Below are 25,437 nucleotides of genomic sequence, written 5' to 3'. Positions count from 1 at the left end.
AAAAACGTCATAGTATAGTATGTCGTTCAAAATTGCATAAAAACGTCATAGTATAGTATGTTGTTCAAAATTGCATAAAAATGTCATAGTATAGTATGTCGTTCAAAATTGCATAAAAACGTCATAGTATAGCATGTCGTTCAAAATTGCATAAAGTGGTCATAGTATAGTGTGTCATTCAAAATTGCATAAAAACGTCATAATATAGCATGTTGTTCAAAATTGCATAAAAACATCATAGTATAGTATGTTGTTCAAAATTACATAAAAACGTCATAATATAGCATGTTGTTCAAAATTGCATAAAAACGTCATAGTATAGCATGTCGTTCAAAATTGCATAAAGTGGTCATAGTATAGTGTGTCATTCAAAATTGCATAAAAACGTCATAATATAGCATGTTGTTCAAAATTGCATAAAAACATCATAGTATAGTATGTTGTTCAAAATTACATAAAAACGTCATAATATAGCATGTTGTTCAAAATTGCATAAAAACGTCATAGTATAGTATGTCGTTCAAAATAGCACAAAAACGTCATAGTATAGTATGTTGTTCAAAATTGCATAAAAATGTCATAGTATAGTATGTCGCTCAAAATTGCCAAAAAACATCATAGTATAGTATGTCGTTCAAAATTGCATAAAAACATCATAGTATAGTATGTTGTTCAAAATTGCATTAAAACGTTATAGTATAGCATGTTGTTCAAAATTGCATAAAAAGGTCATATTTTAACATGTCGTTCAAAATTGCATAAAAAGGTCATAGTATAGTATGTCGTTCAAAATTGCCCAAAAACGTCATAGTATAACATGTCGTTTAAAATTGTATGAAAACATAGTATAGTATGTCGTTCAAATTGCATAAAAACATCATAGTATAGTGTCGTTCAAAAAAGCATAAAAACGTCATAGAATGTCTTCCGAAACCATGAAAAAAAAGTCATAGTATAGTATGTTGTTAAAAATTGCATAAAAAAAATCATAGCATAGCATGTCATTCAAAAAAGCATAAAAACGTCATAGTATAGTGTGTCGTTCAAAAAAGCATAAAAGCGTCACAGTATAGCACCTCGTTCAAAATTGCATAAAAACATCATAGTATAGTATGTCCTTCAAAATAGCATAAAAACGGCATAGCATAGAACGTCATTCAAAATAGCATAAAGACGTCATAGTATAGTATGTCATTCAAAATTGGATAAAAAATGTCATAGTTAAGTAAGTCATTCGAAATTGCATAAAAACGTCATAGTATAGTGTGTCATTCAAAAAAGCATAAAAACGTCATAGTTTGTCTTCCAAAACCATGAAAAAAAGTCATAGTATAGTATGTTAAAAATTGCATAAAAAGTCATAGTATTGTATGCCGTTCAACAAACATAAAAATGTCATAGTATAGCATGTTGTTAAGAATTGCATAAAAACATTTTAGTATAGTATGCCCTTCAAAATTAAATTAAAAGTCACACTATGGTATGTCGTCCAAAACCATGAAAAAAAAGTCATAGTATAGTATGTAGTTCAAAATTTCATGTTAGTATAGTATATCACAAAAAGTCACATCATACTATGCCATTAAAACGTCATTAAAAAAAATCATAGTATTGTATGTCACAAAAACAGTCATAGTACAGTGTGCTAAAAAGTTTCCCTAATATAGTGTCAAAAAATGTATATGTTCTAAAAAATGTGATTTTTAAAAAGTCACAGTATACTATGCCAATAAAACATGAAAAAAATCATAGTATAGTATGCCATAAAAATGTAATATAAAAATAGTGATAGTAGTCATAGTGTAGTACGTCATTGAAAATTTCATGTGATGTTATAAGAAAAACAACCTAATTGTACAGTGTGTCACAAAAAGTCACAGTATACTATGAAAATGTCATTAAGAAAACGTGTTACAGTATATGTTATAAAATTGTGACTTAAAAAGTCATAGTATAGCATTGCCATAAAGTTTTCATAATATAGTGCCACACAAAATGTCGTAGTATGTTTTAAAAAATGTGATGAAAGAGTCATCGTATGTGCCATATGCCATGAAGATTTCATACAGAAGTCATAGCATGGCATGTTTCGAAAACTGTCATAGTATAGTATGCCAATAGAATATGATATATATATAAAAAAAAATGTCATAAAAAGTTACAATATAGTATTACCATACAATTTTCATAATATAGTCGGTCAATAAAAAATTCATAGTATAGTATATCATAAAGACAGAAAAATTCATAGTATAGTGCATCATAAACAAGTCATGGTTTAGTGTACTTTTTTTTTTTTTACAACAAGCTATAAAATACCTTGGGGGAATGGCCTTTAAGACTTTTAAGACTTTTAAGAGTATTAATTGTCACTAAATTGTATTATCAAATTCCAATACTTCCTCAGACCCTGCAGACACCCTGTAAAATTAAATGTTTACCTGAGCCTTCGCTTCCTTTGCAGTCAGTTTTCGTTCTCTAATGGTCCCAGGTTGCCACATCCAATCTTTAAAAGCTGTGAGAACATCAATTACAATGTTTATGCTTAATTAAATTTTGCTATTTAAATTAAGAATGAGCACCGGGCTAATCCATATTGCTAACAAGGGAAAAGACAAGAAACAACTTGAAACAGATTTTAAAACTCTTTTGCTGCCCTTACTTTCCTGTCCGTCCTGGTTTAAAACATTTAGAGTAGAAACTTTCTGCAGGTTCTGTATCTCAATAACTCTTGACTGAAGGGTCCCAGGGCATCTTAAGCAGCTGAGAGTCTTACCTGAGATTGCAACAGTAGTCTTCAGTCTGTTCCTTGGCTGTTGCAGCGAGCCATCTTGACAATATTTTCCTATTGAAGCGCTATGCCTGCTGTCATCCTACACACACTGGCACTGGCAGGTTCTGCATTGGTAAATATAGACGCACAGGGCTGCATTTGGCTCGCCTTAGTCTTGTGTCAATCCCACACGATGCAGCATGAAAAAATAGCCCAATGGGAGACTTTTCTCTCTTCCTTTATCGATCTCTCCGATCTCACTTTTTCCTCACACACCTGTGATGAGACAAAAACAGAAATGAAGGACTGTCACTGCATGAAATTCTTTTAAACGAGAAAAACAGTGGGGAAAACAAAACTAAAGTGACATCTATGACTTTGATGAGAGGCATTTTTGTCTAATGGGACTGTGTGGTGGGCGTGCAGACAGGGAGAAAAGAGTCTGAGCCACATTTGAACCATTTCACAATAAAAATAATTGTGTGATACCTTATTGATTACAGTAAGGCAAACTCTCTGCTCATCTTCCCCATAAAAAGCAGGGTCAGCTGGGGAGCAGCACCTACTGGGAGTATGTTTCTCATTTGGTTGGAGGACAGTCCCTCTACCCATCAGGCATTTGTTTCTTGCAGCCTTGGGTGGAGCCCGCAGTGAGGGAATCTAAAAGATTTATTGATGCATCAGTAAGACATCCACTGCGGTCTTCAGCACATCATCATCCATCTTTCATTTCCCCCACATGTCTTCTCTATCAAAGCCCGAACATATGGTGACTTTCGAAAACTCAGGAGCAATTAGAGGAGCAAACCTCACGGTCCAAAAACAGACACCCGAGGCAAAGTTCAGCTCATTTGGTGCCTCGTCTTCATCAGCCGCCCCCTCCTCAGTGGTGCTCTCGCTCTTCAAAGCCATCTTGAGTGATTCATGGGCTCCAGTTTACAACAAAGTACCCGTCCATTTTACAACATCAAGAGGTGTCAACCTTCACCAGAATTAGCTCCTGAGAGACTCAGAGGAGAACAAAAGACTTGCGTATGACATGTTCACTTGCTGAGACTGCTTTTCACCAGAAATAGAACAAAAGATTTTGATGTGTATGTGTGTGTGTGTGTGTGTGTGTGTGTGTGTGTGTGTGTTTGTGTGTCCTAAAATGGAAACACAAGAGAGATGAAGGTGGTTTATTGATATAAAGAGGAAATCAAAAAAGACAATGCAGTGGTGGGGTTTGACTAAAATATGTTTTAAAAAGAAATTGAGTGAGAGACAAAGATAACAGGTGAGTGTGGGACCGTTTTAGCTCTGTTAGATTCTGTTTCTTCTTGACAGGTGTGTTTCCTGCAGGAATACGAGAAAAGGTGCAGGAAAAGTAAAGGTATTTTAGAAATATAGACACCACAGCTCTTTAGCTATTCAAGCTCCCATAATTAGAAGTCAAACACGAGTTCTGGATGAAGTATTCCCCAGCTCACATTACTTTTTTGACAGCATCTTTTTCAAACTTTGACGAGTAAAGACTTGCTTAACGTCAGAAATAGGGAGTTTGCTTTCCAAAGTCAAGAATGGACTTTGAACCGCAGCTTTTAATGGTCGAGTATGCAGCATTTGGAGGGGATATATTGGCAGAAATTTGATAAAATCACAATATTTGCTTTAGTGTATAATCACCTGAAAGTAAGAACTGTTGTGTTATTGTCACCTTAGAATGAGCCGTTTATACCTACATAGGGAGCAGCTCCTTGTTCATGGAGATCGCCATGTTCACCACCATGTTTCTTCAGTAGCCCAGAATGGACAAACCAAACACTGGCTCTAGATGGGGCCATTCACATTTTTCGTGTTTTTGCATTTTGCTGCGGCCACTGTAGTTAGAAGCCCATCTGCAACGAGCAGTGTCGGATAAACACTGATTTGTAAAATGTGATCACCAAGTTCATTTATTTTTGGAAGACAAAAGGAGACCGCTGGATAATTCGGCTCCCGGTTAAGGCCTCCTGAACGTCTGGGTTCGAAGTTATCAGAGAAAAAAGGCGAGCACATATTAGCATATGGTCGACAAGCTGCCCGTCTCCAACATGGCAAATAGTGTCTGAGACACTGATTTGTAAAGTGAAACTGCTTTATTTAGTGTTTTTACTGGTTTAAATCAGCCATTTGTTTTGGAGAGGAAGAGACACTCCTGATATAAACCTTCTGAACAATGAATACCGAAGGAATTCCAACCAGGAGAAGTTTCAGCTGGCTGCAATTCTCCAATCCTCACCACTAGATGCCACTAAATCCCCCTAAATCTTACACACTTAACGTTTGAAGGAGCAGAATGTTGGGTTTACAGCCATCTAGCGGTGACGATTGAAGATTGCAACCTACTGAAACTTCTTTCATGTGCCAAGTATGAACTCCCGGTTAGAATACCTTCAGTGTTTACCAATCAGGAAGTTTTACAGTTAGCTGAATTATCTGCAGAGGTCTCTTCCTCTCCAAAGCAAACAGACCAGGTTATTTAAACCAGTAAAAACACTGATTAATTAAGCAATATCACACTCGAGCTCGTGATGTTATACTCGTATATCGTCACGGCTGTGATTTGGTCAAGACAATCACAGCTGTGATGATATACGAGTATAACATCACAAGCTCGAGTGTGATATTGCTTTTATACAATAGTTCAACCGTTAAATAAGCAAGGCTGATTAAGAAATGTTGAAAAATGAGGACAAAATAGATAATTTAAGCATTTTATTTGTCTTCCGCCAACAAAAATAGTTCCCTCAGGACTCCACTGTCACCGTTGCTATGTAACGCAGACATGGTGCGGCAGGCACTTACTCTTTATACACAGTTATCTGCATATTTCCATTAATTGTGCAGCCGGTGAAATAAGTTTCTGGTGACTGCATGGTGGACTGTCGCTTCACAGGCACAGCCGACTCTGCCTTCTGATCTGACAGTATGTTGCTCCATCGTTTTCTGCTCTCCATGGATGGCTTCCAGTAGCTTTTTAACGAGCTCTCAGACCTGCAAGACAAAAGGTATATTTTAGGGCCCGACTCCTAATTAGAAGACTAACTTTACACATAGGCTGCGTTAAAACAACATCATACCTGTGCCCACTCACTGTCATGATCTCCCTAGCTTCAAGACCCGCACCTGACAGCTTCTGTATGGCAGTCGCCCTGAGGCTGTGATTGGTGTAGATAGCTGTTGTTCCCGCCTCTTTACACATCTTCGGCAGCATCTGTGCGAGTGAGTTTATTCCCAGCAGAGCTTTAGTGTACCAGATATTGTCTGTGTGAGCTGCTGTTATCCAGGGCTTCAGATGAAGGGCATTTGCATCTGGTGGAAGTTTGTTTAAATACTTTTCCAGGGATGCAACGCAACTGCTGACCTAACTGACACTAACCGTCAGCTTTGATTTGATTGTTGAATGCAATCAGCTGTGAGGCGGAGTGATACATACACAGTGAAATAACCGTGATGTTGTACTCCAATATTGTCACGGTTTTATTGTCTCTCGACCAATCAGATTGCAGGGCCGGAACTAACTGTTGTATAAAGTAGTTTAACGTTAAAATCTGTGTTTTCCTGATGCTGTCTGTCTCTTCGAGGAGGGGCTGCTAACTGTAGTGGATTAAACTCAAAAACCAAATGGTCATATCTAGAGTCAGTGTTTGGTTTGTCCATTCTTGGCTACTGTAGAAACAGGGCAGACTCTTTTGACAGCTCATTGTCATGTAACAAAAACATGACAATTCTTATTTTCAGGTGACTATTCACTGAAAAAACATATATATTCCATTTCTGCCATTACAGCCTCCTAAATACACATTGGACTTTTAAGCCAGAAAGATAGAAGTCCTAAAAGTGCTCTAAAAAAGAAGGAAATATAGACTTGTACAAATCCAGTGATATAATTGACAGTTCCAGAACAGCTACATCTCAAGATAAGTTTTTTTCCTCAACTGCTTATTCCAGTGTCTGGAAAGAAGAGAGAAGCTTGTGTCTATTCGGCAATTGGGGATACAAATCAACTTGATTTCCTCTAATCTACAGCAGTTTTTCACTCATGCAGAGTGAATGCATCTTGGCAGAGACTGACTCCTCTCGCCGCCCATTAGAAATGCATTAGTCCTGGTGCTGCTTGTATAACTCTTGTAAACACTGACTGACTGCAGCAGTGTCTTCAATCAATCACCCAACAACCACCAGCGAAGATAAGACTTTCAGATTCATTACTGAGATAGCTGAGATTAAGCAACTGTTGGGGTGGACACAGAAATCAATTTTAGAGTTGTATCCGTTTATCTAAATCACAGTTTCCCACTCTGCTGGGATGATCTTTGTCTGGGTTAATGCAATCATTTCGCCCTGCTAATCCTGGCCCGGGGCCCCAGGTGCTGCAGCTGGAGGAGCAGGGAGACACTGCTCATCTGCCTGTTCAGGAAATGTACCTACCAACTCTATGTTAAAGCTGTTAACATGCAACTTTTGTGTGTTATTTATCTAACTCATTCACATAATTATCATTAAAATACAAAGCAGAAATATCCTTGAAGAGTAACATAACACAAGGCTGAATATCAGGGCCCCAAACTAAGAGGGTTCCAACTATTCTAGTTCACTGAACCCCAAAATAACTTATAAAGTGCCCGCAAAGCACTTAGACAAAGCAACTGTATACTCTTCTACTACTTCAGAGGAAAGCATTGTACAAATTTACCTGATAGATGAATGTTACTGGTCACGTTGCAGATTCAGATTTTTACTCACAAAATACAGCAATTAAAATATGATGCATTATTATTCATTAAACTGTCCAGCATCATATAAGAATTAAAGCTCCACCAAGAACAGACTGTAAGACAATTGATCAAATTTTCAAAGTTTTTGAAAATTTAAGTTTGGGAAAGTATCAGGACTGTCTGGATGAATTTAAACATTGGATAGACATTGGCCTGAAACCAAACAAACAGCCCTCAGCTGTGGTCAGATTTCAGATCAGTCACCAGAAAAACATCTCGGCATTGTATGTTTCTGCAAACCCTGGATATGTTTCATTTGTAGGTTTTACATGTATCTTATCAACATTCATAAAGTGATTTAGTTCAGACTACATGTATATGAGCTGAGTTTCTCATCAGGAGGAGGGTGGATCAAATAACACAGGAGCAGCCGAGCAGCAGACAGAAGCAGACCACTGTTTCAGACCAACAACAAAAGCAGTTATTTCTAAAGACATGTTGGGACATTCCCAGCCATGTTTGTGGCAACATGATGTATTTCTAATCCTAACTGAATGATTTTTGTGCCTAAACCTAACCACATGTTAACCACAGCACTGTCACAATACCAATATTCTAGTGATTGGGTTGCAGATTCACATCATATCGTATCATATCATAATGTATCGTATCGTATCGTATTGTATCGCATCGTATCGCACCGCATCGCCCCGTATCGTATCGTATCGTATCGTATCGTATCTCATCTTATCTGCTCAGACAATTCATGACATCACCTTTTTCCAACTGAGCCTTACCACCTCAAACCAGCAAGAAGAGACCAGACAAATCAAGACAGAAATCTATGATGTGAAATAACCAAATCTGTTCTAACTTTGGAAAATGTAATGTCCGTGTACTACCACATTGCCCATTGTGACAGGCTGATTGAGAAAATTGATTTTTGGGCCTTTCCTGAGTGGCTTCATTCTTTCTTTTTGTTTAAATGAAAAATAAAAGACACAAACATTTGTTTATCAGTGGTCTAAATGTGAGTTATAAATCAATAACTCTGCTCAGCACCTGGAGGTGTCTGTCACATTGAGATAGAAAGTGCTGCACCCAGCATTGTTCTGTCTGCTCCACACTGACTGAAGAGTGTTGCTCTTGGGTCAGGTGAATAATAATGTACAAGGGATATGGATCTGTCCCGCCAGTAATCAATAACATCATGTAGCAGAGCTCCTCCCTGCGGTCTCTGATGGGTCTACATTGGACAAATGTCTCCTGTAATGAGACACTCGGAGAGAACAAGCTGAGAAAACAAGTCAATACAAATGATGAGCAGGAAAACTTAGAATAGCTCTCACACGTTTTTTTCCCCTCTCTGCCCCTTTAGCTGTGATTTTGGCACCATTAGATTTGTGATTTACTCCAGTAAGACGACATTTTGTCGATTGCACCCTCGGGGAATGGCTGAACTATGGCAGTCGATAATAAAAAGACGAGAAACAGCAAGTATAGTTTCTTTGTTTGTGTTTGTTTCACCCTTAATCCTTCCCTATTTTGAAGATGCCTTGATGGAGCAGCATAAAATCTTTAAAACGTGCACAAGCCTCCTGGCCTAAAGTCTGATGCTACTATAATCTAGATATAGAGGCAAGAAAGCAACAACAACCTGTACAAGCTCTATTATGGCTTTGAGAAGGGTTAATGGATTAGTTGCCCATATAACAGCAACAACAAAAACATGTTTTCAGAATTGGAAATTTGGTTTGAGATTTTGGTGTTATCTGTAGCTGACACATCTGCTGCCTCTCCAGTATGGGAGTGAATTAAATTTTAAATGAGGCTCACACTTACAGTAATGAAAAACGAGACAATGCCCTGGATAATCCACAGGCCTCACTGTCAATTGTTTTAATTGAAACTTGCTAGAAAGTCTTTTTTGTTTGGCTGAATTTGACCCTACAAACAATATCAAGTGGTCACTAACAAGCGCAGAAGGCGGACGAGTCTGGATGCCTTGCCAACTTGTCTGAGAGCCTGCTGTAGAAGAATGCGTGCCCATATAATCAGTTCAGGCCTTAATCTGATTTGATTAGTGTGTCCTGCTGGACGAGGAGAGGAGCTGCACCCTGCTGGCTGCAGCCCTCAGGCTGCTGTCACACTCCCTGCGTGAAGTCTCAGAGAACCTGTAATGAGGCCAGCCAAGTCCTTTTCTCTCCTGTCTTTCACAGGCGAGTGTCTGCATGGAGTCACACATACACACAAACACACACACATACTCACACACGCTTGGAAACGAGTACCTCAGGGAATCAAGATATGGTAAGCACCTAAAAATAGCTACTTTGCCTTCACTGAAGCTTTGCAAGATTGTTTTCTCCAGCAGCGAAAAGCATTCACATTTACATACACACACACACACACACACACACACACACACACACACACACATTTTGCCAAAGGATTCCTACAGTGACGTATAATGGGATTTCAGAGGTTAGTGTGTGTCAGACAATCTAACACCTTACATTATAGTAGTCTTGCAGTACTCATCGGTTTAATTGACACCATCAAAGGTTTTTATTAAACAATATTATAGTCTGAATTTTCTTTTCCAATTCCAGTCTTTTTCCCATCCTTGGCATTATGTTGTGATGATATTTAAGACTTTCCTCTTGTCACATATATCAGCTCAGAACTGATGCAACAGCAGGTATGTGGTGTGTGTGATTGTTTTCACTGTCGATCAATCTGCTGCTTATTTTCTCAATTAATTGATTAGTTGTTCTGAGTATAAAATGTCAGCAAATGGAAAAAATCAGCCCAATATTTGCATTCAGAGGAACAGTATGTGAAATATAGTGCGACTGGCATTGGCAGAGCAGTGAGGACTGCAGACTGCAACCAGCTGAAACTTCTCCCAGTTAGAATTCCTTCAGTGTTCAATGTTCAGGAGGTTTTTACAATAAGCTGAATTATCCACAGAGGTCTTTTCCTCTCCTAAACAAATGGGCCAGGTGATTTAAACCAGTTTGTTGGGGAATGATACATTTAGAAAATCTACAGTCAATCTTTAAAATAAAACAAAAATCATATTCAGTGCGCAGCCTTTTTATTGTAAGTTGTCTTTGTTTTTTGTCTCATCTCTCAACAGAATTCCTCTTCCTCCCTCCTTTCTTTTCCTCCGTTGTTTTTCCTCTTACATCCTCGCTAAAGAGTGGCTAATAGAGTTTAATCAGCTCCAGTGAGTAATCCACTTCACAAAGCGGCTCTGCTCGGCCCCCAACACACCACAGCTTCCCCTCACAGGAATGGAGCCATTTAAGTGTGACTGTTGACATATCTGCATGCTGTGAGCGAGTGAGAAGCGGGGTGAGTGACTGAAAGACTGGGTGGTAGGCAAGAGAGAAGTGTTTCCTTTTTTGCCCAAGAGAGTGCAAGACAGATGCTGTTAGGAACTGGCTTACATTTCTAATGAGCACAGGGGCATCAGTATCCATTGGTGAGTGAACAATCTTCCCCTGAAGACGGAGCTCAGTGGAGGTTCCTGGGCTGGGTGGTAGATAGAGCCGTCAAGCAGGAAATAGTGTCACACACTGAGGAGTAAGGGACTGCTACGACCTGTGTGTGGGGGAATAAATATCCTGTGACACAGCCAGGCATGTAATGGGAAAACCCAGGCACCAAAACCCAAGGACACACACACACACACACAAAGGCAAACTGAGCCGAAGTATTCAGCAGAAAAACAAAGGCAGCTCCTTTGTTAATTCTGGGTCATCAAATCAATAGTGTCTGACAGATTTCTTTCCACATAAATATTTAAGATGACAGCTTTAGCAGTGAATAATTTGAGTTTGTCATTCAAAAACCTTCTCATAGTGTTGAGCGGGTTCTATGGATGAGACCTAATATTACCTTTTGTCCACTTAAACATGTAGAAAAATAAAAACTGAATAGATTTATATGGAGAAAATTTTGTTTTGATAAAGATGTAGGAGGATGTTTGAGCTTGAAGTCTGTTTCCAAAAAGTGTTAGTGTACAGCGGGGTGTCTTTTCAGAAATGACAGCCCCGCAAGTGACACAACAGAGGCGACATGAGGGCATTTTCATCAGACATGATTACGTTTTGTCTGGGCCTGCCGAGGCCAGTGCTGCGTTTTGTATTGCTTTGGCTAGAGGACACCTGCAGGCTGTAAAAGGTGGACAAAAGAAGATGAGCCTGAGGTCTCCGGAGGAGGAGGAGCAGGTGATGGGATAGTGAAGAAACTGTGTGTGATGAGAAGCACCTTCAGTGACCAGACAGTGTCTGTGTTCCCTGTTACTACAGACTGAATCAGTGAGCAGTCATCAGTGAACCACTCGGGCTGATGATGCTTTCTTATAAGTATTTGATTTTTCATCTACAGTTCTGTAGACTTAGTTTAACTTCAGTTATTGTTAGCAGTGGATAAACTAATTTCAGGGAAGTTCTGAGTTGAGTTTGAGTTTCATAAGTGCTTTTTACATCTGGCTTTGTGCATTAGATTGGCTATGATTTACAATAATACCTGAATGCTGTTTTAACCAGGCCAAACAGCTAAACACAGACGATCCAGATGTTGACTGGCACTGACTGTTTGAAAATGCATGGGGTACGAGTGACAACATGGGAACATGGCAGATAATAATTTAATGTTTTTAGTTAATTATGTTTCAGTTGCATTTCTGTGAAAACAAAAGTGCCTCTGGGGTGATTAAAATCCTGATTTATACACCATCTGTTACTCAACTGTTAAAGGGAAAATCTGTCCACACCATAGACTGTATTTAAAGATGGACAACATGGGAGGTTTGCTTTCAAAATTCAAATGTACTAATTTTAACCCCAAACATGATTTTGTCCTTAATCAGTAGATCCTAACCTGGAAATCCAGATGCCCCACCCCCAGTTAATTCGAATTTGCTCTGCACGGGGATCTGGCCCAGATGAGCAGAGCCCAGTGAATCGCCATCGGACCAATCAGATCAGTCTATCTGACAGAGGCAGGCTCTGGGCGGGCGTAACATGATGAAGACAGCACTGCGCCATAGGAGCCGGAAAGTAAACAGCCAAAATGGCAGCTGCCGAAGGACCGCGTCCATTCAATTTAGTTTTGGAAGAAACACTGAGCCAACTACACTTTTTCCTTGAGAGAGGAACAGAAGACTGCCCTAGAAGCTTTCGCTTCCAGGAAGGAAGTTTTTGCCGTTTTGCCTACGGGATTCTGCAAAAGCATAATATATCAGTTAGCCCCACTGGTCGGCAAATAAATGGGGCTTACTGCAATGAATACGTCACCTTGTTTTTTGCTCTGATTGGCTATCGTGCTATCCAATTGCGTGCGGCGGCATTTAATATGCCTCAGTTAGTGCCGCCCCTTGGGTAGGAAGGGTGTATCAGTGAGGGCCAGACTCAAAATCTTTCTAGAGTTGAGTCTGGATTTCCAGGCTATGTAGATCCCTTTCTGGCAGAAAGCCCATGGATGTATAAAGAGAACTGGATACAGCGTTGGAGGTAGGGCTCTTTCATTCCTATGAAAGTTGTTCAGTTGCACATGAAGCCAAAAGAGTGTAAAATTACCCAGATCTTCCACATAGTTGGGCCCATAGAGCAAGAGCACCCGAGACTTCCGCCAGCCAAGCCCCTAGCTTGTGGTTTAACCCTTTGCTTACTTGAATGGGGATTAAATGGTTTAATCATACGGCTCCTCTAGACTTTCAAAATGTTATCAAACCCATGGATCAAATCCCGACGGGGAAAACTAGTTATTTCGTGGGGAATGTGACGCTCAGTAAAATTTGTCCACTGATTTACAAACGTCTCTTACACAATACAAGTCTATAGGAAAAGGGCTTTTTGGGCTCAAAAGCATCACATAACAGACCCGGAAGCTGTATTTCCTCTGTTTGGCCACTATGTAAATTGGCTTCAAGGCCCAATTGACATCCAGATTGCCTGAGAAAGCCCTGAAGGAAAACTTCTCCCAACGGCACGACACATCATCTCCCCAAAAGTGAAGTCACAACATCTCAATCACCTCCTGGTGGCTGGCTGCAGTATAAGTCATGTCGACAGATGGGACATGGACCAAACTAAATGATCAAAGAAAACATTAAATAAATTTTCCTAAAGATGTTTGTCAGGCTGATGTATGTTCAAGTGTTTGTTTTTCTCACAAGTTATATAAAAAGGGTGTGTGGCATCATGACTGTGTGTGCCAATCACCATGGTTCCACCCACCGACCATTACTGCGCAGACTCTGGCTCCAAATGACATCACCAGCACAAGATGGCAGCGCCTGTATGTGGATTATTTTGGCTTTATTTTTGTACAGTGGGATTAAGTGGAGACACATTGTCCATGTTTATAGTCACTGGTCCACACAAATCAATTTTAATAGACAAATCAGCACAAACGACTCAATGCAACGTAACGGAATAATGAACATCAAACAATGTTGTGAGGTTTTTCTGTTCCTAATCAATGAATAACATTTCACGCTCATGTTCAAAACACCCGTATGATCCTGTGAGTGTATGCTGTTTGTGAATGAATAGAGGACCAGAGGGAAGAGTAGTTACAGTTCTTAAATCTTTAATGTAAACAGCAGTTTTGAGGGGCTTTGAAAAATTCTAAAGAAAAACATCTGAAGGTATTAAATAGGAAGGGGAAAATATATAAATCATACTAGAAATAACAACCATGATCTGTTTTTAAATTAAAAAAATACATAAACTTTCAATTTTGTGGCCATATAGTCCTGAACACACAAAAAAAAAGACAACTTCCCTTGACCAAAAACACTAACATCCTCTTTATATTACCGACCACTAGGCAGTTTCACAATTTTAAAATCCCTAAATTATGACCATCTTACAAATGATGAACAAAATAAGCTCAAATATTGCTTAGGAATGTTGTGTACAGCAGTCATTACAACGAGAGAGACTCAAATGAGGGAGAGACGAGTGTGTGTTTGTATGTGTGTTTCACAATGGTGGTGCTTTTACGGTTGTTTCTGGCAAAGCCACTGTGTAGGTGTGTACAATATGCAATAAGCAGCGGTGGGATAGTAACACTAACATCAGGATATTTAAAAGAAAGGCTTTTTACTGTTGTACAGTGCCTTGAGTTTTGAGGATCGACTTATTCTAACAGTCTTCAGTATATGTGTAGCAGGACAGAGCGGATATAAGAGACTATTCTCATGAAGTATTCCTCGTAACATGTACTTCAACCTTCCTTTCAGCCTCTTGGAGAACATTTAGCTGCCACAAATACTGTAATTGAGAATGTGACAGAAAATACTGCTGGAAAGGTGACGACAAAACACAAAACTCCGTCCCTCCCTGCTCCTGAACTACACAATCATCCCTCCCCCCATAGAAGCCCTGAGGAAAAATAATAAAGTAAACATAAAAAAAAGGACAACAAGTAAGCTGAATTTCTAAGCATTTGTCTACAACAATCTTCAAGCAAAATGACAGCGGGCGCCGCGGTCGAGAAGAAGAAGAAGTGAATGTCTCAAAACATCAGACACAGGAGGAGAGTGAGGAAAAAGACGCAGGACGACCAACGACCGGCCAAACAAATACTTCCTGGTTTCTCTTCTCCATGGCAACCTGATGACTCTGCATCGAACCCGAGTCCCCTCAAGTACAGCGAGCCTATTAATACGCACCATTTTCACTCTTATAAAGGTCTAGCAAGAAGCAAGAGGAAAATATCTCAATAAATCCTTTTTCTTTCAATCACAGTTCATGTTTTGTATAATACGGTTTTATTTTGTTTTTTTGTTCCAGTTTATAAGAAAAGGGGATTGGTCCAGTGAGTACAGTAGGTGCTGGGTGGGGTTGGGTTCGGACTCGCAGGGGTCGTTCGTCTAGTTACAGTCATAAACAAAGTCATAGTTGCTAGGTTCTTTGGGAATCGGGGGCGGGGCCTCGGGAATCTGGATGTTCTCTAGATCCAAGAGGCGGAGCTTCATCTCCATGGAGAGCAGGGTGTCCATGTCAGATTTGGTGTAATCGCTGGTCATCTCCTTTCCCAGGAGGGCGTTCAGACCATCTGTCCACACGCAGTACTGCAGAAACACGGACAGAGGTAGAGCCAAAATGAAATCAAATCATGTACCAGCAGAAAGGAACTGAAGTCATAACCACTAATACTTCCAAAATCTACAAACTATAGTTCAGCATGATATGTCTTTAAAGAAGCAAGTTGACAGCGTACAGACTCCACCTGCTACTGAGGCATGCAGGCATAAAAGGAGCTAACCACCGAGGGAGGAAAGTTTGTGTACACTGTGACTCAGGAGAAATAGAGCAGGGACACCTTCTTCTCTTTTGTCCTAAATACAAACTTCTATGTTTAAAAAAAATGTTTCTGAAAAGTTTCTGGAGTCAAGCACCAAGAAAATGATGTGAATCCTTAGAGGAAGTCTGTGAGTATTATATATCTGTGTGAAATATGTAATATTACATCATAACCTTCCCTTCTATCTGCCAAGCTGTCAGGCATTATAGTCATATGGGAGGCTGTTTCAAAAAGTTTTTGGGGTAAACTCCAAGTTATGTCTTAATTCAATGAGACAAGTCAAGGTGGAAATCCAATTGAAATGTAAACAGGGTTGAGTGATATGACTACATATACACTGTCAGACCATAAATCTGTCTACCACCACTGATTCTTTTACACAACTTACACCATGACTGATAAGCTTTAAAAGGGACAGTTCACCCCAAAAACAAAACAGTGCTATTTATCAGTCTAGATTCTTTTTGTGTGAGTTGCTGAGTGTTGGAGATATCAGCCATAGAGATGTCTGCCCTCTCTCCAATACAAAAAAACTAGATGGCACTCAGCTTGTGGAGCTCAAAGCATAACAAAAATAAAATTTGAAAAACTCAACATCAGTGTCTCTTTCCAGAAATCATGACCCGGTTACTCAAGATAATCCACAGACCTTGTTGTGACCATTTTCATGTAGGAACTATTTTCTTTCTACCAAACTACACCCACCAACCTTATCACCGCACATAAAGAAGCATGCATCTACTGCTAGCTCACCTGGCACCACAGAGCAAGCTAATGTTACAGCTAAGCCTAAGAGGACGCCATTAATATTTACACCTCACGCTGTCATGAGCACAAGCCACTTATCATTGAGTAGATGCACTCTTCCTTCTGCGCAGTGATACAGTAGGCAGGTGTTGTTCAGTAGAAAGAAAACAGTTTCTACTTAAAACTGCTCACAATAAGGTCTGTGGATTATCTTGAGTAACAGGGTCATGGTTTCAGGAAAGAGACATTGCTGTTGAGTTTTTCAAATATATTTTTTTGGCTCTTTGAGCACCACAAGCTGAGTGCCATCTAGTTCCATTATATTTGAGAGAAGGCAGACATCTCTACGGCCGATATCTCCAACACTCGGCAACTCACACTTAAGCAATCTAGATTCATAAATAGTACTACAGGTAAGCGAGAAAATATGAATTTTTCATTTGGGGGTGCACTGTCCCTTTAAATAGTGTATTAGGCCATTACGGACGGTGTGTTGTAAATCAATGAGGAGAAGTGCTTAATGAAAATATTGGATTTCTCTCACTTAGATTTTCTCAAAATTTACTATATCATGATAAATATTGATACTGCAATATAAAGTTACAGATGCCATGATAAGTGATTTTCACCACATCCCAACTCTTAATTGAAAATTCATCTGAATTCTTACTATTAAATGACACAGCAAACAGTTTCCTTTTACTCCTGTGTTAGGGTGTGAATTTTTATTTTATCTTTTTATTGCTTTCATGCTTTTTATTCATATTTATTTATATTGACATTTTGCATCTTGCATTTTTGTCTCCTCATTTTAACTTCATCTTGACAACTTAAATTTGTCTTGCTTATGTTTGGTAGGACTGTTTGGCTTTCTGATGTTTCATTGCCTTTTGAGTATCCTGTCTCTACTTTTGTTTTGTCTGTCAAAGCACTGTGTACACATTATTATCAAGTGTTTTATTATACATTGCTCAGACTAACATATACATTTAGTCCACTGTGTATGTGTTAAAAAAACACTTAAATACACTGTAGTGATAATTTCCAGTACATATCTGACTCCTACACTTACATATACTATGCACTTGTACACTAAAGAAAAACCTCTCTCTTTGTGCGATCACACATTCATTCTGTCTGACACTGTCAACACTACTGTTGGCTTACCTCATGCTTGTCAGGAGCAATAAAGTTTAAATACTCGTCCGACTCATAGAGGACAGAGAAGGCCAGCTCTAACACCTCCTGGAGAGAGGACAGAATGAAAGGCAGAGAGGGAGGAGTGAAGGAGAGAAAACAGTGTGGAGACAGAGCAGGAGATGCAGACAGTGACAGAGTGGAGGAGGCGGGATGGAGAGATAGGAGAAAAAAAAAAGGGTGCAAGAAAAAAAAAAAGAAGGAACAGGTGAGATTTACACCACAATGCTGCCATACCAATGCAATCTCTCTCTCCTCCTCGCGTCTTGTCACCATCTGTTACATCAGCCGCACATCAACTCATCGGGTATCAGCGAGGTAGAGCTCAAAGAGACGAATGCCTGGGATGCCCTCAGATGCTAGATATTGAAAAATGCCTGGGGAGGCTGGGAATATGATGTGATACGATTTCGGGTTCATTCCCTCAGAATCCACTACGGTCTAACTGAAGTAAATGAATTGAATGCAGCGTGAGGACGGAACTGGTACACCGACAACCACATTTGTACACATGAAAGCAATTCATCAAATGCTTGCTTGCAATCTGCGTGAAATTAGCGTCTGATTTACCACGGCAGCAGGTAATTACACAGTCAGAGAGTGGGACTGCAGCCGAGGTGCACTTTGTGAGGGAGAGCTTTAAAGATGTAGTTCAGTGGTGGGATTTGTCTCAGATCAGGAGGCTCAGAAAAAAAGATGTAGTGATGCTGAAATGGAAATACTTATTACTGAAGCAATGGGAGTTCAAAACATTGAATGCAGCCAAAATTCAACTCAAGAAACACTTATTTGGACATTTATTCATCAATATATACACTTTTATCCATTGAAATGTTTATAAAACCGATGTTTTATTTTGTTTTTATTAAGTTAGAGTGATGAAAAAACCATTAAGGACACAAAAGGTTGCACAAACAAGACTACATGTCCAGACACACTAAGTCGACAATCGTCTGTTGGTCAATGTTGGGCTGTCAGTGAGCGTCTGTTGCCCTAGTGTATCCAGCACCGTTGGCCCTAACCGGCCCTTGTAGCCTTTATTTCGGTTTATTCAGCAGGTTTATTCAATAGGTTCTGCAACCTAGTGAGAGTTATTGTCTCACGTATGTGGTAGTTGGGACGGTGGCTGTAGCCGTTGCGGTGTGTTCAAGAGCAACAGTTTGTCGACACAGGCGATGCATCAGTCAGCCTTCGTCGCCATTAGTTCTTCGATGTCTGCTTGTTGTGGCTGGGCCTTAAAGAGACTACAGTCACGCCAGCGGCTCTGTGAGGCTGTGTTTAGGCACAGTGATACTTTCGTTAAATGCTAACGTCAGCATGCTAACATGCTCACAGTGACAATGCTAACAGTCTCATGTTAAGCAGGTGTAATGTTCACCATCTTACTTTAGCATATCAAGATGCTAACATTTGCTAATAAGCACACAACACAATGTACAGTTTTGCAGTACTGTAATAAAGTATTGGTCAAATTAACATTCTGTCTCAATGATGAAGTCAGGGGACTTCACCAGTTTATTCCAAAGGGGACCACAAATGTCCATGCAAATTTCTCGACAATCTATGTTGGGATATTTCAGTCCCAACCACATTGTCACCTGCCATGCCGTTAGCTTGGCTATAACCACATAAGGTGGTGGATGTAGATGATACCAATACAGAAGTTTCCACTGAGAAAACTGCAGCCAAATATGCTTTTGTAAATAAAACAAATGTAATCCCCACAGTGCATTACGAGCCTTGTTAGCAGTTCAACATTATGGGCATAAAGCTACTTATTTGGTGTAATAAAATGGATGTTGTGCTCCTTTATCAATGCTCTTTTCTATGTTTTTTTGTTTGTTTATGAACTAATTAAGTGCAGCCTCCCCCCCTTCTTGCAGCAGTTTCTCTATTATTGAGATTTCAGTAAAATACTGCTTAATTAAATCTTCTATTCCCCGCTGCACAAATCTGAAACTGCTCTTTAGATGCAGAGGATTTTCCAAACAAATCGGACCCATTGCAAATTGCGTAAACAGTAGTAAAAAACAGCAGAACACATCATCCACACTTATCACATATCCTCCAGTCATCTGGGTGACGCTCCCTTTAAACGCATGCACAGCACAAAGCGGAAAGATGTGCTTCAGTAATGAGATGCAATATGCCACACAGACGACAAACTGCACTTCCAGGTCGGCGCGCTTGCTAAATAACATGCATGACTTGAGGCACAGAAGGAGTCCGAAACATGGTAAATATGGCCCTAAGGATATATATGCGTAGGGAACAATTACAAAAAAATAATGAATTTAAAGAATTATAGCTTATGATGTATACATTTGGAAGAATTTGGGAAACACAGTCAGAAAACGCTGCTCTCCTCATCCTGCTGCCTCTGTCTCAGTGTCCCACAAATGCACCACATGCCAGCTCCGCTCTGAAGCCTGTAGAGGTGACTTTGGCTGGCCTTGTAACAGTGAGTAATGAAATGTGCTTGTGTTCTCATTCACAAGGCTGGGACAGGCCTGCTAGATGGCCTGCAGACCCCCCTTAGGTCATTCTCCTAGACCTGCGCTTATCGACAAGGTAATAAAGGAGACAAAGCAGGGAGGAGGAATGCTCCTTTGTCTTCAAGGCTATTTATCCAACATCCAATATATCAGAGTCCCGTGGGTGGGGGGGCGAAGGTTTGCAGAGGCAAAGTGCAGGAGAGGCAAGGCTGATGTGTACACAGACGCAGACAAGACGGCTCTTTCATCCTGGTTAAGGCTCTGCAGAGGGCACACCGACGTGTTACTTTCAAATTTAAACAGCAAAGAAAAGATGGCGGCATGTTTTTGACTGCTCGTTTGATTTGTGTCTGCAGTTAAAGGACTATTCTGCGATTTTTTTCCCCCCTGCACACTACCGCTGATGGATACGTCTCTCTGTGCTGAGCACTGAGATGCAAGTTATTGTGTTATTTCCCAAAGCAAAATTATGTAACTGACATCGTGTTATGCAACTCTCACGCACACAGGAACACATTCTCTCGCCTGGATACACACCCACCCACCCACACGTATGCACGTGTACACAGGCGTGTGCGCGCAAACGCATACACACAGACGCACACACCTTGTTTTGCTTCAGGGCTCCCTTCTCCTTCATGTGAGGACAGTCTTTGCCGGTGATAACAGCTTTGATATCAGCCACAGGCACTGCAGAGAGGACAGAAGTGAGTTCACAACAACAATTACAACGGCAACAACAACAACAACATCCTGGTGACAACTGTGTCATCCCAGATGGGTGGCTGGTTTTTTCAAGTAATTAAAAGTTAAAAAATTCTCCCCAGATCTGTCACTGCAAGCATTGCAAGTAAAACTGATGTTAACACTGATTTTTATAGCCAGCAGTCAGTGTCAGTTGCTTGTCACTGCCCACACTGTGTTTGGGGGCTTCAGTGAGGACAGAGACGGTGGAAATACATATTTGAATGAATGCTGTGAGCTGCAATAAAAAAACAAAACACTGTGTCACAGTAGTGGGTAAAGACTATCAGATATTTCAGTTGACACTCACGTTTGTCCTGCAAAGAGTCATGGGGCACTTCGCCCTGAGGACTCTCCTCCAAATCTCCATAGTGCAGGACTTTATGGTTCGGAGACAGACGGCAATACCAAAACTTATCTGGAAGAGAAAATGAAGAGAAAGGAAGACAGAGGGGAGGAAAAGAAAGAGAGAGAGAGAGACAGATTTAGAGGAGTTATGAAATAAGTCAGCGGCTGGCATAAGACATCATATGGGATTGCATGAGTCATCAACAAGAGAGAAAATTAGCATGGCAAAAAATCTGTGACAAAAAAGAAAACAGCCTTGAGGAAAATCCACAGATGGGGAATGATGCTCTGCATGAGGGAGAGATCTTGATGGGCAACAATACAGACAGTTGGCCTTCACCATTTTAATAATGATCCAACAACATTCCTCACGCTCGTGTCGAGCTCACAGGACAAAGACGTCCAGGGCTTCCTTCTCTGGCTCAGCTGAGGCAAAGATGAAACCCTAACTGTGACATGTTGAAATGTATTTGTACCAGGTGCTCAGGAGCGCCGCGAGGCCCCAAATCCCTTCTCTACAGAAAGCACCAACTATTACTGAGATCAATTAATTAAAAAAAGACAAGTCTTTGGTGTTGACACTTTTTAGTTTTAATAATAGAGGCTCCGTTTACAAGTTAATTAATGTGACCCCGAAACATTTCATTTTCATTTTTTGAGACTGGGTAGAAAGGTGAGGATGCAACTGTATGGCAATTTTGGTGACAGTTTTGTATTGGACCATGGGCAAGACATTAAAGGTATACCATGCAGGATTGTCGGTTCCTGTGTGTAAACATGCTCACCAGCAAAATTGAAAGAAAAGCTGACCCTAGATTTACTCTCATTTGGCGTGTCACCTCACCATATTTGCGTTCCTTCAGAGCTATGTCTTTTGGATACCTGCTGCCTACTGTCTGGCACCTGGTCATTACCTTTTTATAAAGCCCTGACCTCACCTGAGCGCTGTGGGGGTACTCGCCCATAAACGTCTAAATACTGAACATAAGAAAATACATGCAGAGGGCAGAGTCTCTGCAGAAAAATACACCACCACACACTTCTAGAGGGTCATAAGTGATGAGTGAGCAGGATTACTTCTGTATGAGTTTTATTCTTTATGAAAATCCTGCGCAGTATATATTTAGAAAGAAACAAGGGGCACGTAAAATGATGTGGTCACAAGTTCATCTGGCTGCATTACTCATACCAGACTTGTAGCTATAACACTTTCACATACACTTCCTCAAATCAAAAGGAGTTTTGAGACGTTATGTGTTCGTGCCTCGACAAGTGGGGTTACTACAAAATGCCGCCGACTACTTCATGTTTCGCCCAAGTCTAAGTTTGAGCAGCTCTTCAAACAGGTTTTATTATAACATTATTGGTTTTGTTGTAAAAAGCTGGGCAGAATTAGAGCAAGGCATCAAACGCTCAAAAATATGTAATTGCTGATCAAGTTAAGTGCTTCTCTCCTGGCTGCTGTGATGTGTAATCCTCCAGCAGCTTGTAACTACCAGCTGCGTCTGTAAAGCGCTGCTCCGCCGCCAGCCTCTGCGGCCAGCCCGGTGTTCTTTAGTGGTTCCCTGCCAAGGTGGGCACGGAGCTGCGCTGGCAGTGAGCGGGCATAGACTGGGGAGGTCTGTCTGGCGTGTGCATGGGTGGCACAGTCCAAATCCTAATTGCTGAAAATAGACAGTTGGCGGTGCCAGGCTGGTGCAGAGTGGCACCGGTCCACAGGGAGCGGCCAGGGATGTGTGCGGCGGCTGCGAGTGGAAGGGCGTTTTGGGGGAAGACGCCATCAAATGTTCAGCTTAACCGATTTATGTGTGCACACAAGCACTTATATTCCTCCTTTGGCTTCTAGACACTGTATCTCTCTCTTAGATTGAATATCATGCTTGTATCTTTTTGACTATAGTTGCCTTAAAGGTCTAGTGTGTAGGATTTAGTGGCATCTAGCGCTGAGGCTGCAGAACTGAGACCCTATCCAGATCCCTCCAATTTTGATTTCTTCGTTCACTGTGGAGGCATGCAAGAATAACGATGTTGTCTTCAGACATTCAAGGTAACACAGGGTGAGAAATTGATATATAAATCATCATTTTGTTGGCCAAGTATTACTTTAGTCCAATTCAGTTGCCAAAACATGGGCGAACGGCACAATAAGATTCAGCAGAATCAGGACAAATACCCACGTTTACTTTTGCTTTAGTGCAGCATTTACACAAGGTACAGTCCACTGAGCCCCCCGTGCCGTTACCTGCCAGCACCCTGCACTTTAAAGAGTGTACAGATAGTACTTTCTCTTCCGAACTCCACAACACCATCAACCTGAGCTTTTACAGAGAGAGGCATCCCCTGTAATGGGCAGAATGGCACTTTGGAAGGTAGAAAGAAGAGTCATCTGTACTGAAGTCAGCCAAATTAATATTTGATGTAGGTACTTGAGTCCCTGCAGGCTGGAGGACTTTGAAATAGTCGCACAAGATGCTGAGGGAGAAGTGGGAGAAGGAGAGGGAGGAGGGGAGCATGTTTTTCGTATGTAGAAAAAGACAGGACACGACACATAACAGTGGATTAAGAAGCATAAGTATTGTGAAAGTTTGTCTGAGTGCGAGAGACGAGAAAAAAATGACACTAATACACCAAGTTTCGACATTACGTATGCATCACCCTGCTTTTGATTCAACGTCTCGTTTCATGTGATTCCCAAGTGGAAATTGAACTTGCTATAGGGCTCCTTTCATTCTTGTTCGGCTCGCTTAAGTTCTGCAAGACAAAGGGCTCTCCACATTGGATAGACACATGGATGTACTGCATATACGTACCAACATGAGAACAAAGGCTCAGAGAGGAGAGGGCGGAAAGGATGCATGGGTGGAGGGAAGAGAGATGAGAGTGAGGGGAATGGATGGAGGTGGTTTACATTCACACATGCATGAGGAGAAAAATATAAGCAAACCAAAAAACCCCAGAAAGAAGTGTTGTTGAGAATGTCCTTGACTTCTTCAAGAGTCCTCAGAGGCAAAGACAACCACAGCTTGTAGAAGGCAGACTACTTCCCTACAGTCAGCGTGCTGTTGCAGCAGATTAAAGCCAGTGTAACCCACAGGCTAGTGTGCTAAATTAAATCCAGTGAGGCTCATGAACTGCTTCATATACGACTGTGCGGGTGTACTGCTCCTGAATGCAGAATGCTTTTCTATCTGTTTAGTATGTGTGCTTGTGGCTGCATATGTCCTCCATTTCTTTGACAAGGAATCTAGGATCTCCGAAGTAACAACCGCGACATGGTAATATGAGACTTCTTACAGCATGTCGCTGCGTAAAAGCCAGACAAGCATAAATCAGCCGACCATATGCAGCAGAGACGATCAGACACTCAATCTGGGCGATGCTTTCCACCTGAACATCTGTCCTGCAACTCTTTTTTCTCTCCCCCCCAACTCCTACTTTTTTCAGTTTTTTCTTTTGTTTCTATAATCGAGTTTTGACAACATCTGGGTGACAGCTGCCAAGACAAATCGTGATCAGGCTTTAAAATGCCAGAATGCATTGGTGTTGATTAGGAAAATCTCCACCTGCTTTTGCTCAATTTGATTCGATGTATTGGAAGCACAGTTCCTGCGGGGAAGCTGATGACAGTAATGTAATAACAACAAACCAAGTCACGACCTGGGCTTGGCGCTGGGTTTTTTTTATTTCACGCATTTGTATGTGTAGACGGAGAGGGGTTAGGGAAAGGGCATGAGGGAGGACAGAAGAGTGAAGGGATCAGGTCTCAACCGGTTTAAATCCTCTTTGACCGAGGAGCAGTATATTATACAGGCTAAATGCTACCACCGTACCCCTCTCTCTTCCCTCCTTCCTTTCTCTCTCGTGGCAGCGAGTGTGAAACACGATATTAGGGCGAATGATTCGAATGCGCTACTATCTGAGCTGGCTGCTGGGTTTTTACTCTCTATCCTTTTCTCACTCTTCTTCAATGTATCACTAAAGAGGAAAACCATCATACTTAGACTAAATCAAGTCAAGAATATGTCTATAGACGCACATGACGTATGCTTTCAACATATCATGACAC

The 25,437-nt window shown here is 40.7% G+C and overlaps 1 protein-coding gene and 1 long non-coding RNA gene across 6 annotated transcripts in view; both read right to left on the bottom strand.

Annotated features, from left to right (window-relative positions):
• LOC126383813 (uncharacterized) overlaps nt 1-2,899 on the bottom strand; it is a 12,057-nt gene extending 9,158 nt beyond the window's left edge. Inside the window, exons 1-2 of the long non-coding RNA XR_007569190.1 lie at nt 2,777-2,899; nt 2,442-2,515 (exon numbers count right to left, since the gene is read on the bottom strand). This is a non-coding gene — a long non-coding RNA (uncharacterized LOC126383813). The remainder of the gene's footprint in view (nt 1-2,441; nt 2,516-2,776) is intronic.
• An 11,202-nt stretch (nt 2,900-14,101) lies between these two features.
• The window catches only part of elmo1 (engulfment and cell motility 1 (ced-12 homolog, C. elegans)), a 148,330-nt gene continuing 136,994 nt past the window's right edge, over nt 14,102-25,437 (bottom strand). For all 5 annotated transcript variants that reach the window (XM_050034488.1, XM_050034487.1, XM_050034486.1 and 2 more), the window contains 4 exons: nt 21,334-21,441; nt 20,887-20,969; nt 17,755-17,832; nt 14,102-15,607 (listed from right to left, as the gene is read on the bottom strand). In XM_050034488.1, coding sequence (XP_049890445.1) covers nt 15,407-15,607; nt 17,755-17,832; nt 20,887-20,969; nt 21,334-21,441 — 470 coding nt within the window. In that variant the 3' untranslated portion in view covers nt 14,102-15,406. The remainder of the gene's footprint in view (nt 15,608-17,754; nt 17,833-20,886; nt 20,970-21,333; nt 21,442-25,437) is intronic.

The sequence above is a fragment of the Epinephelus moara genome, chromosome 22 (genome assembly GCF_006386435.1).
Source record: "Epinephelus moara isolate mb chromosome 22, YSFRI_EMoa_1.0, whole genome shotgun sequence".
Taxonomy (NCBI): Eukaryota; Metazoa; Chordata; class Actinopteri; order Perciformes; family Serranidae; genus Epinephelus; species Epinephelus moara.
Note: the sequence above shows the minus strand (reverse complement) of the source record. Positions and strands in the feature narration are given on the sequence as shown.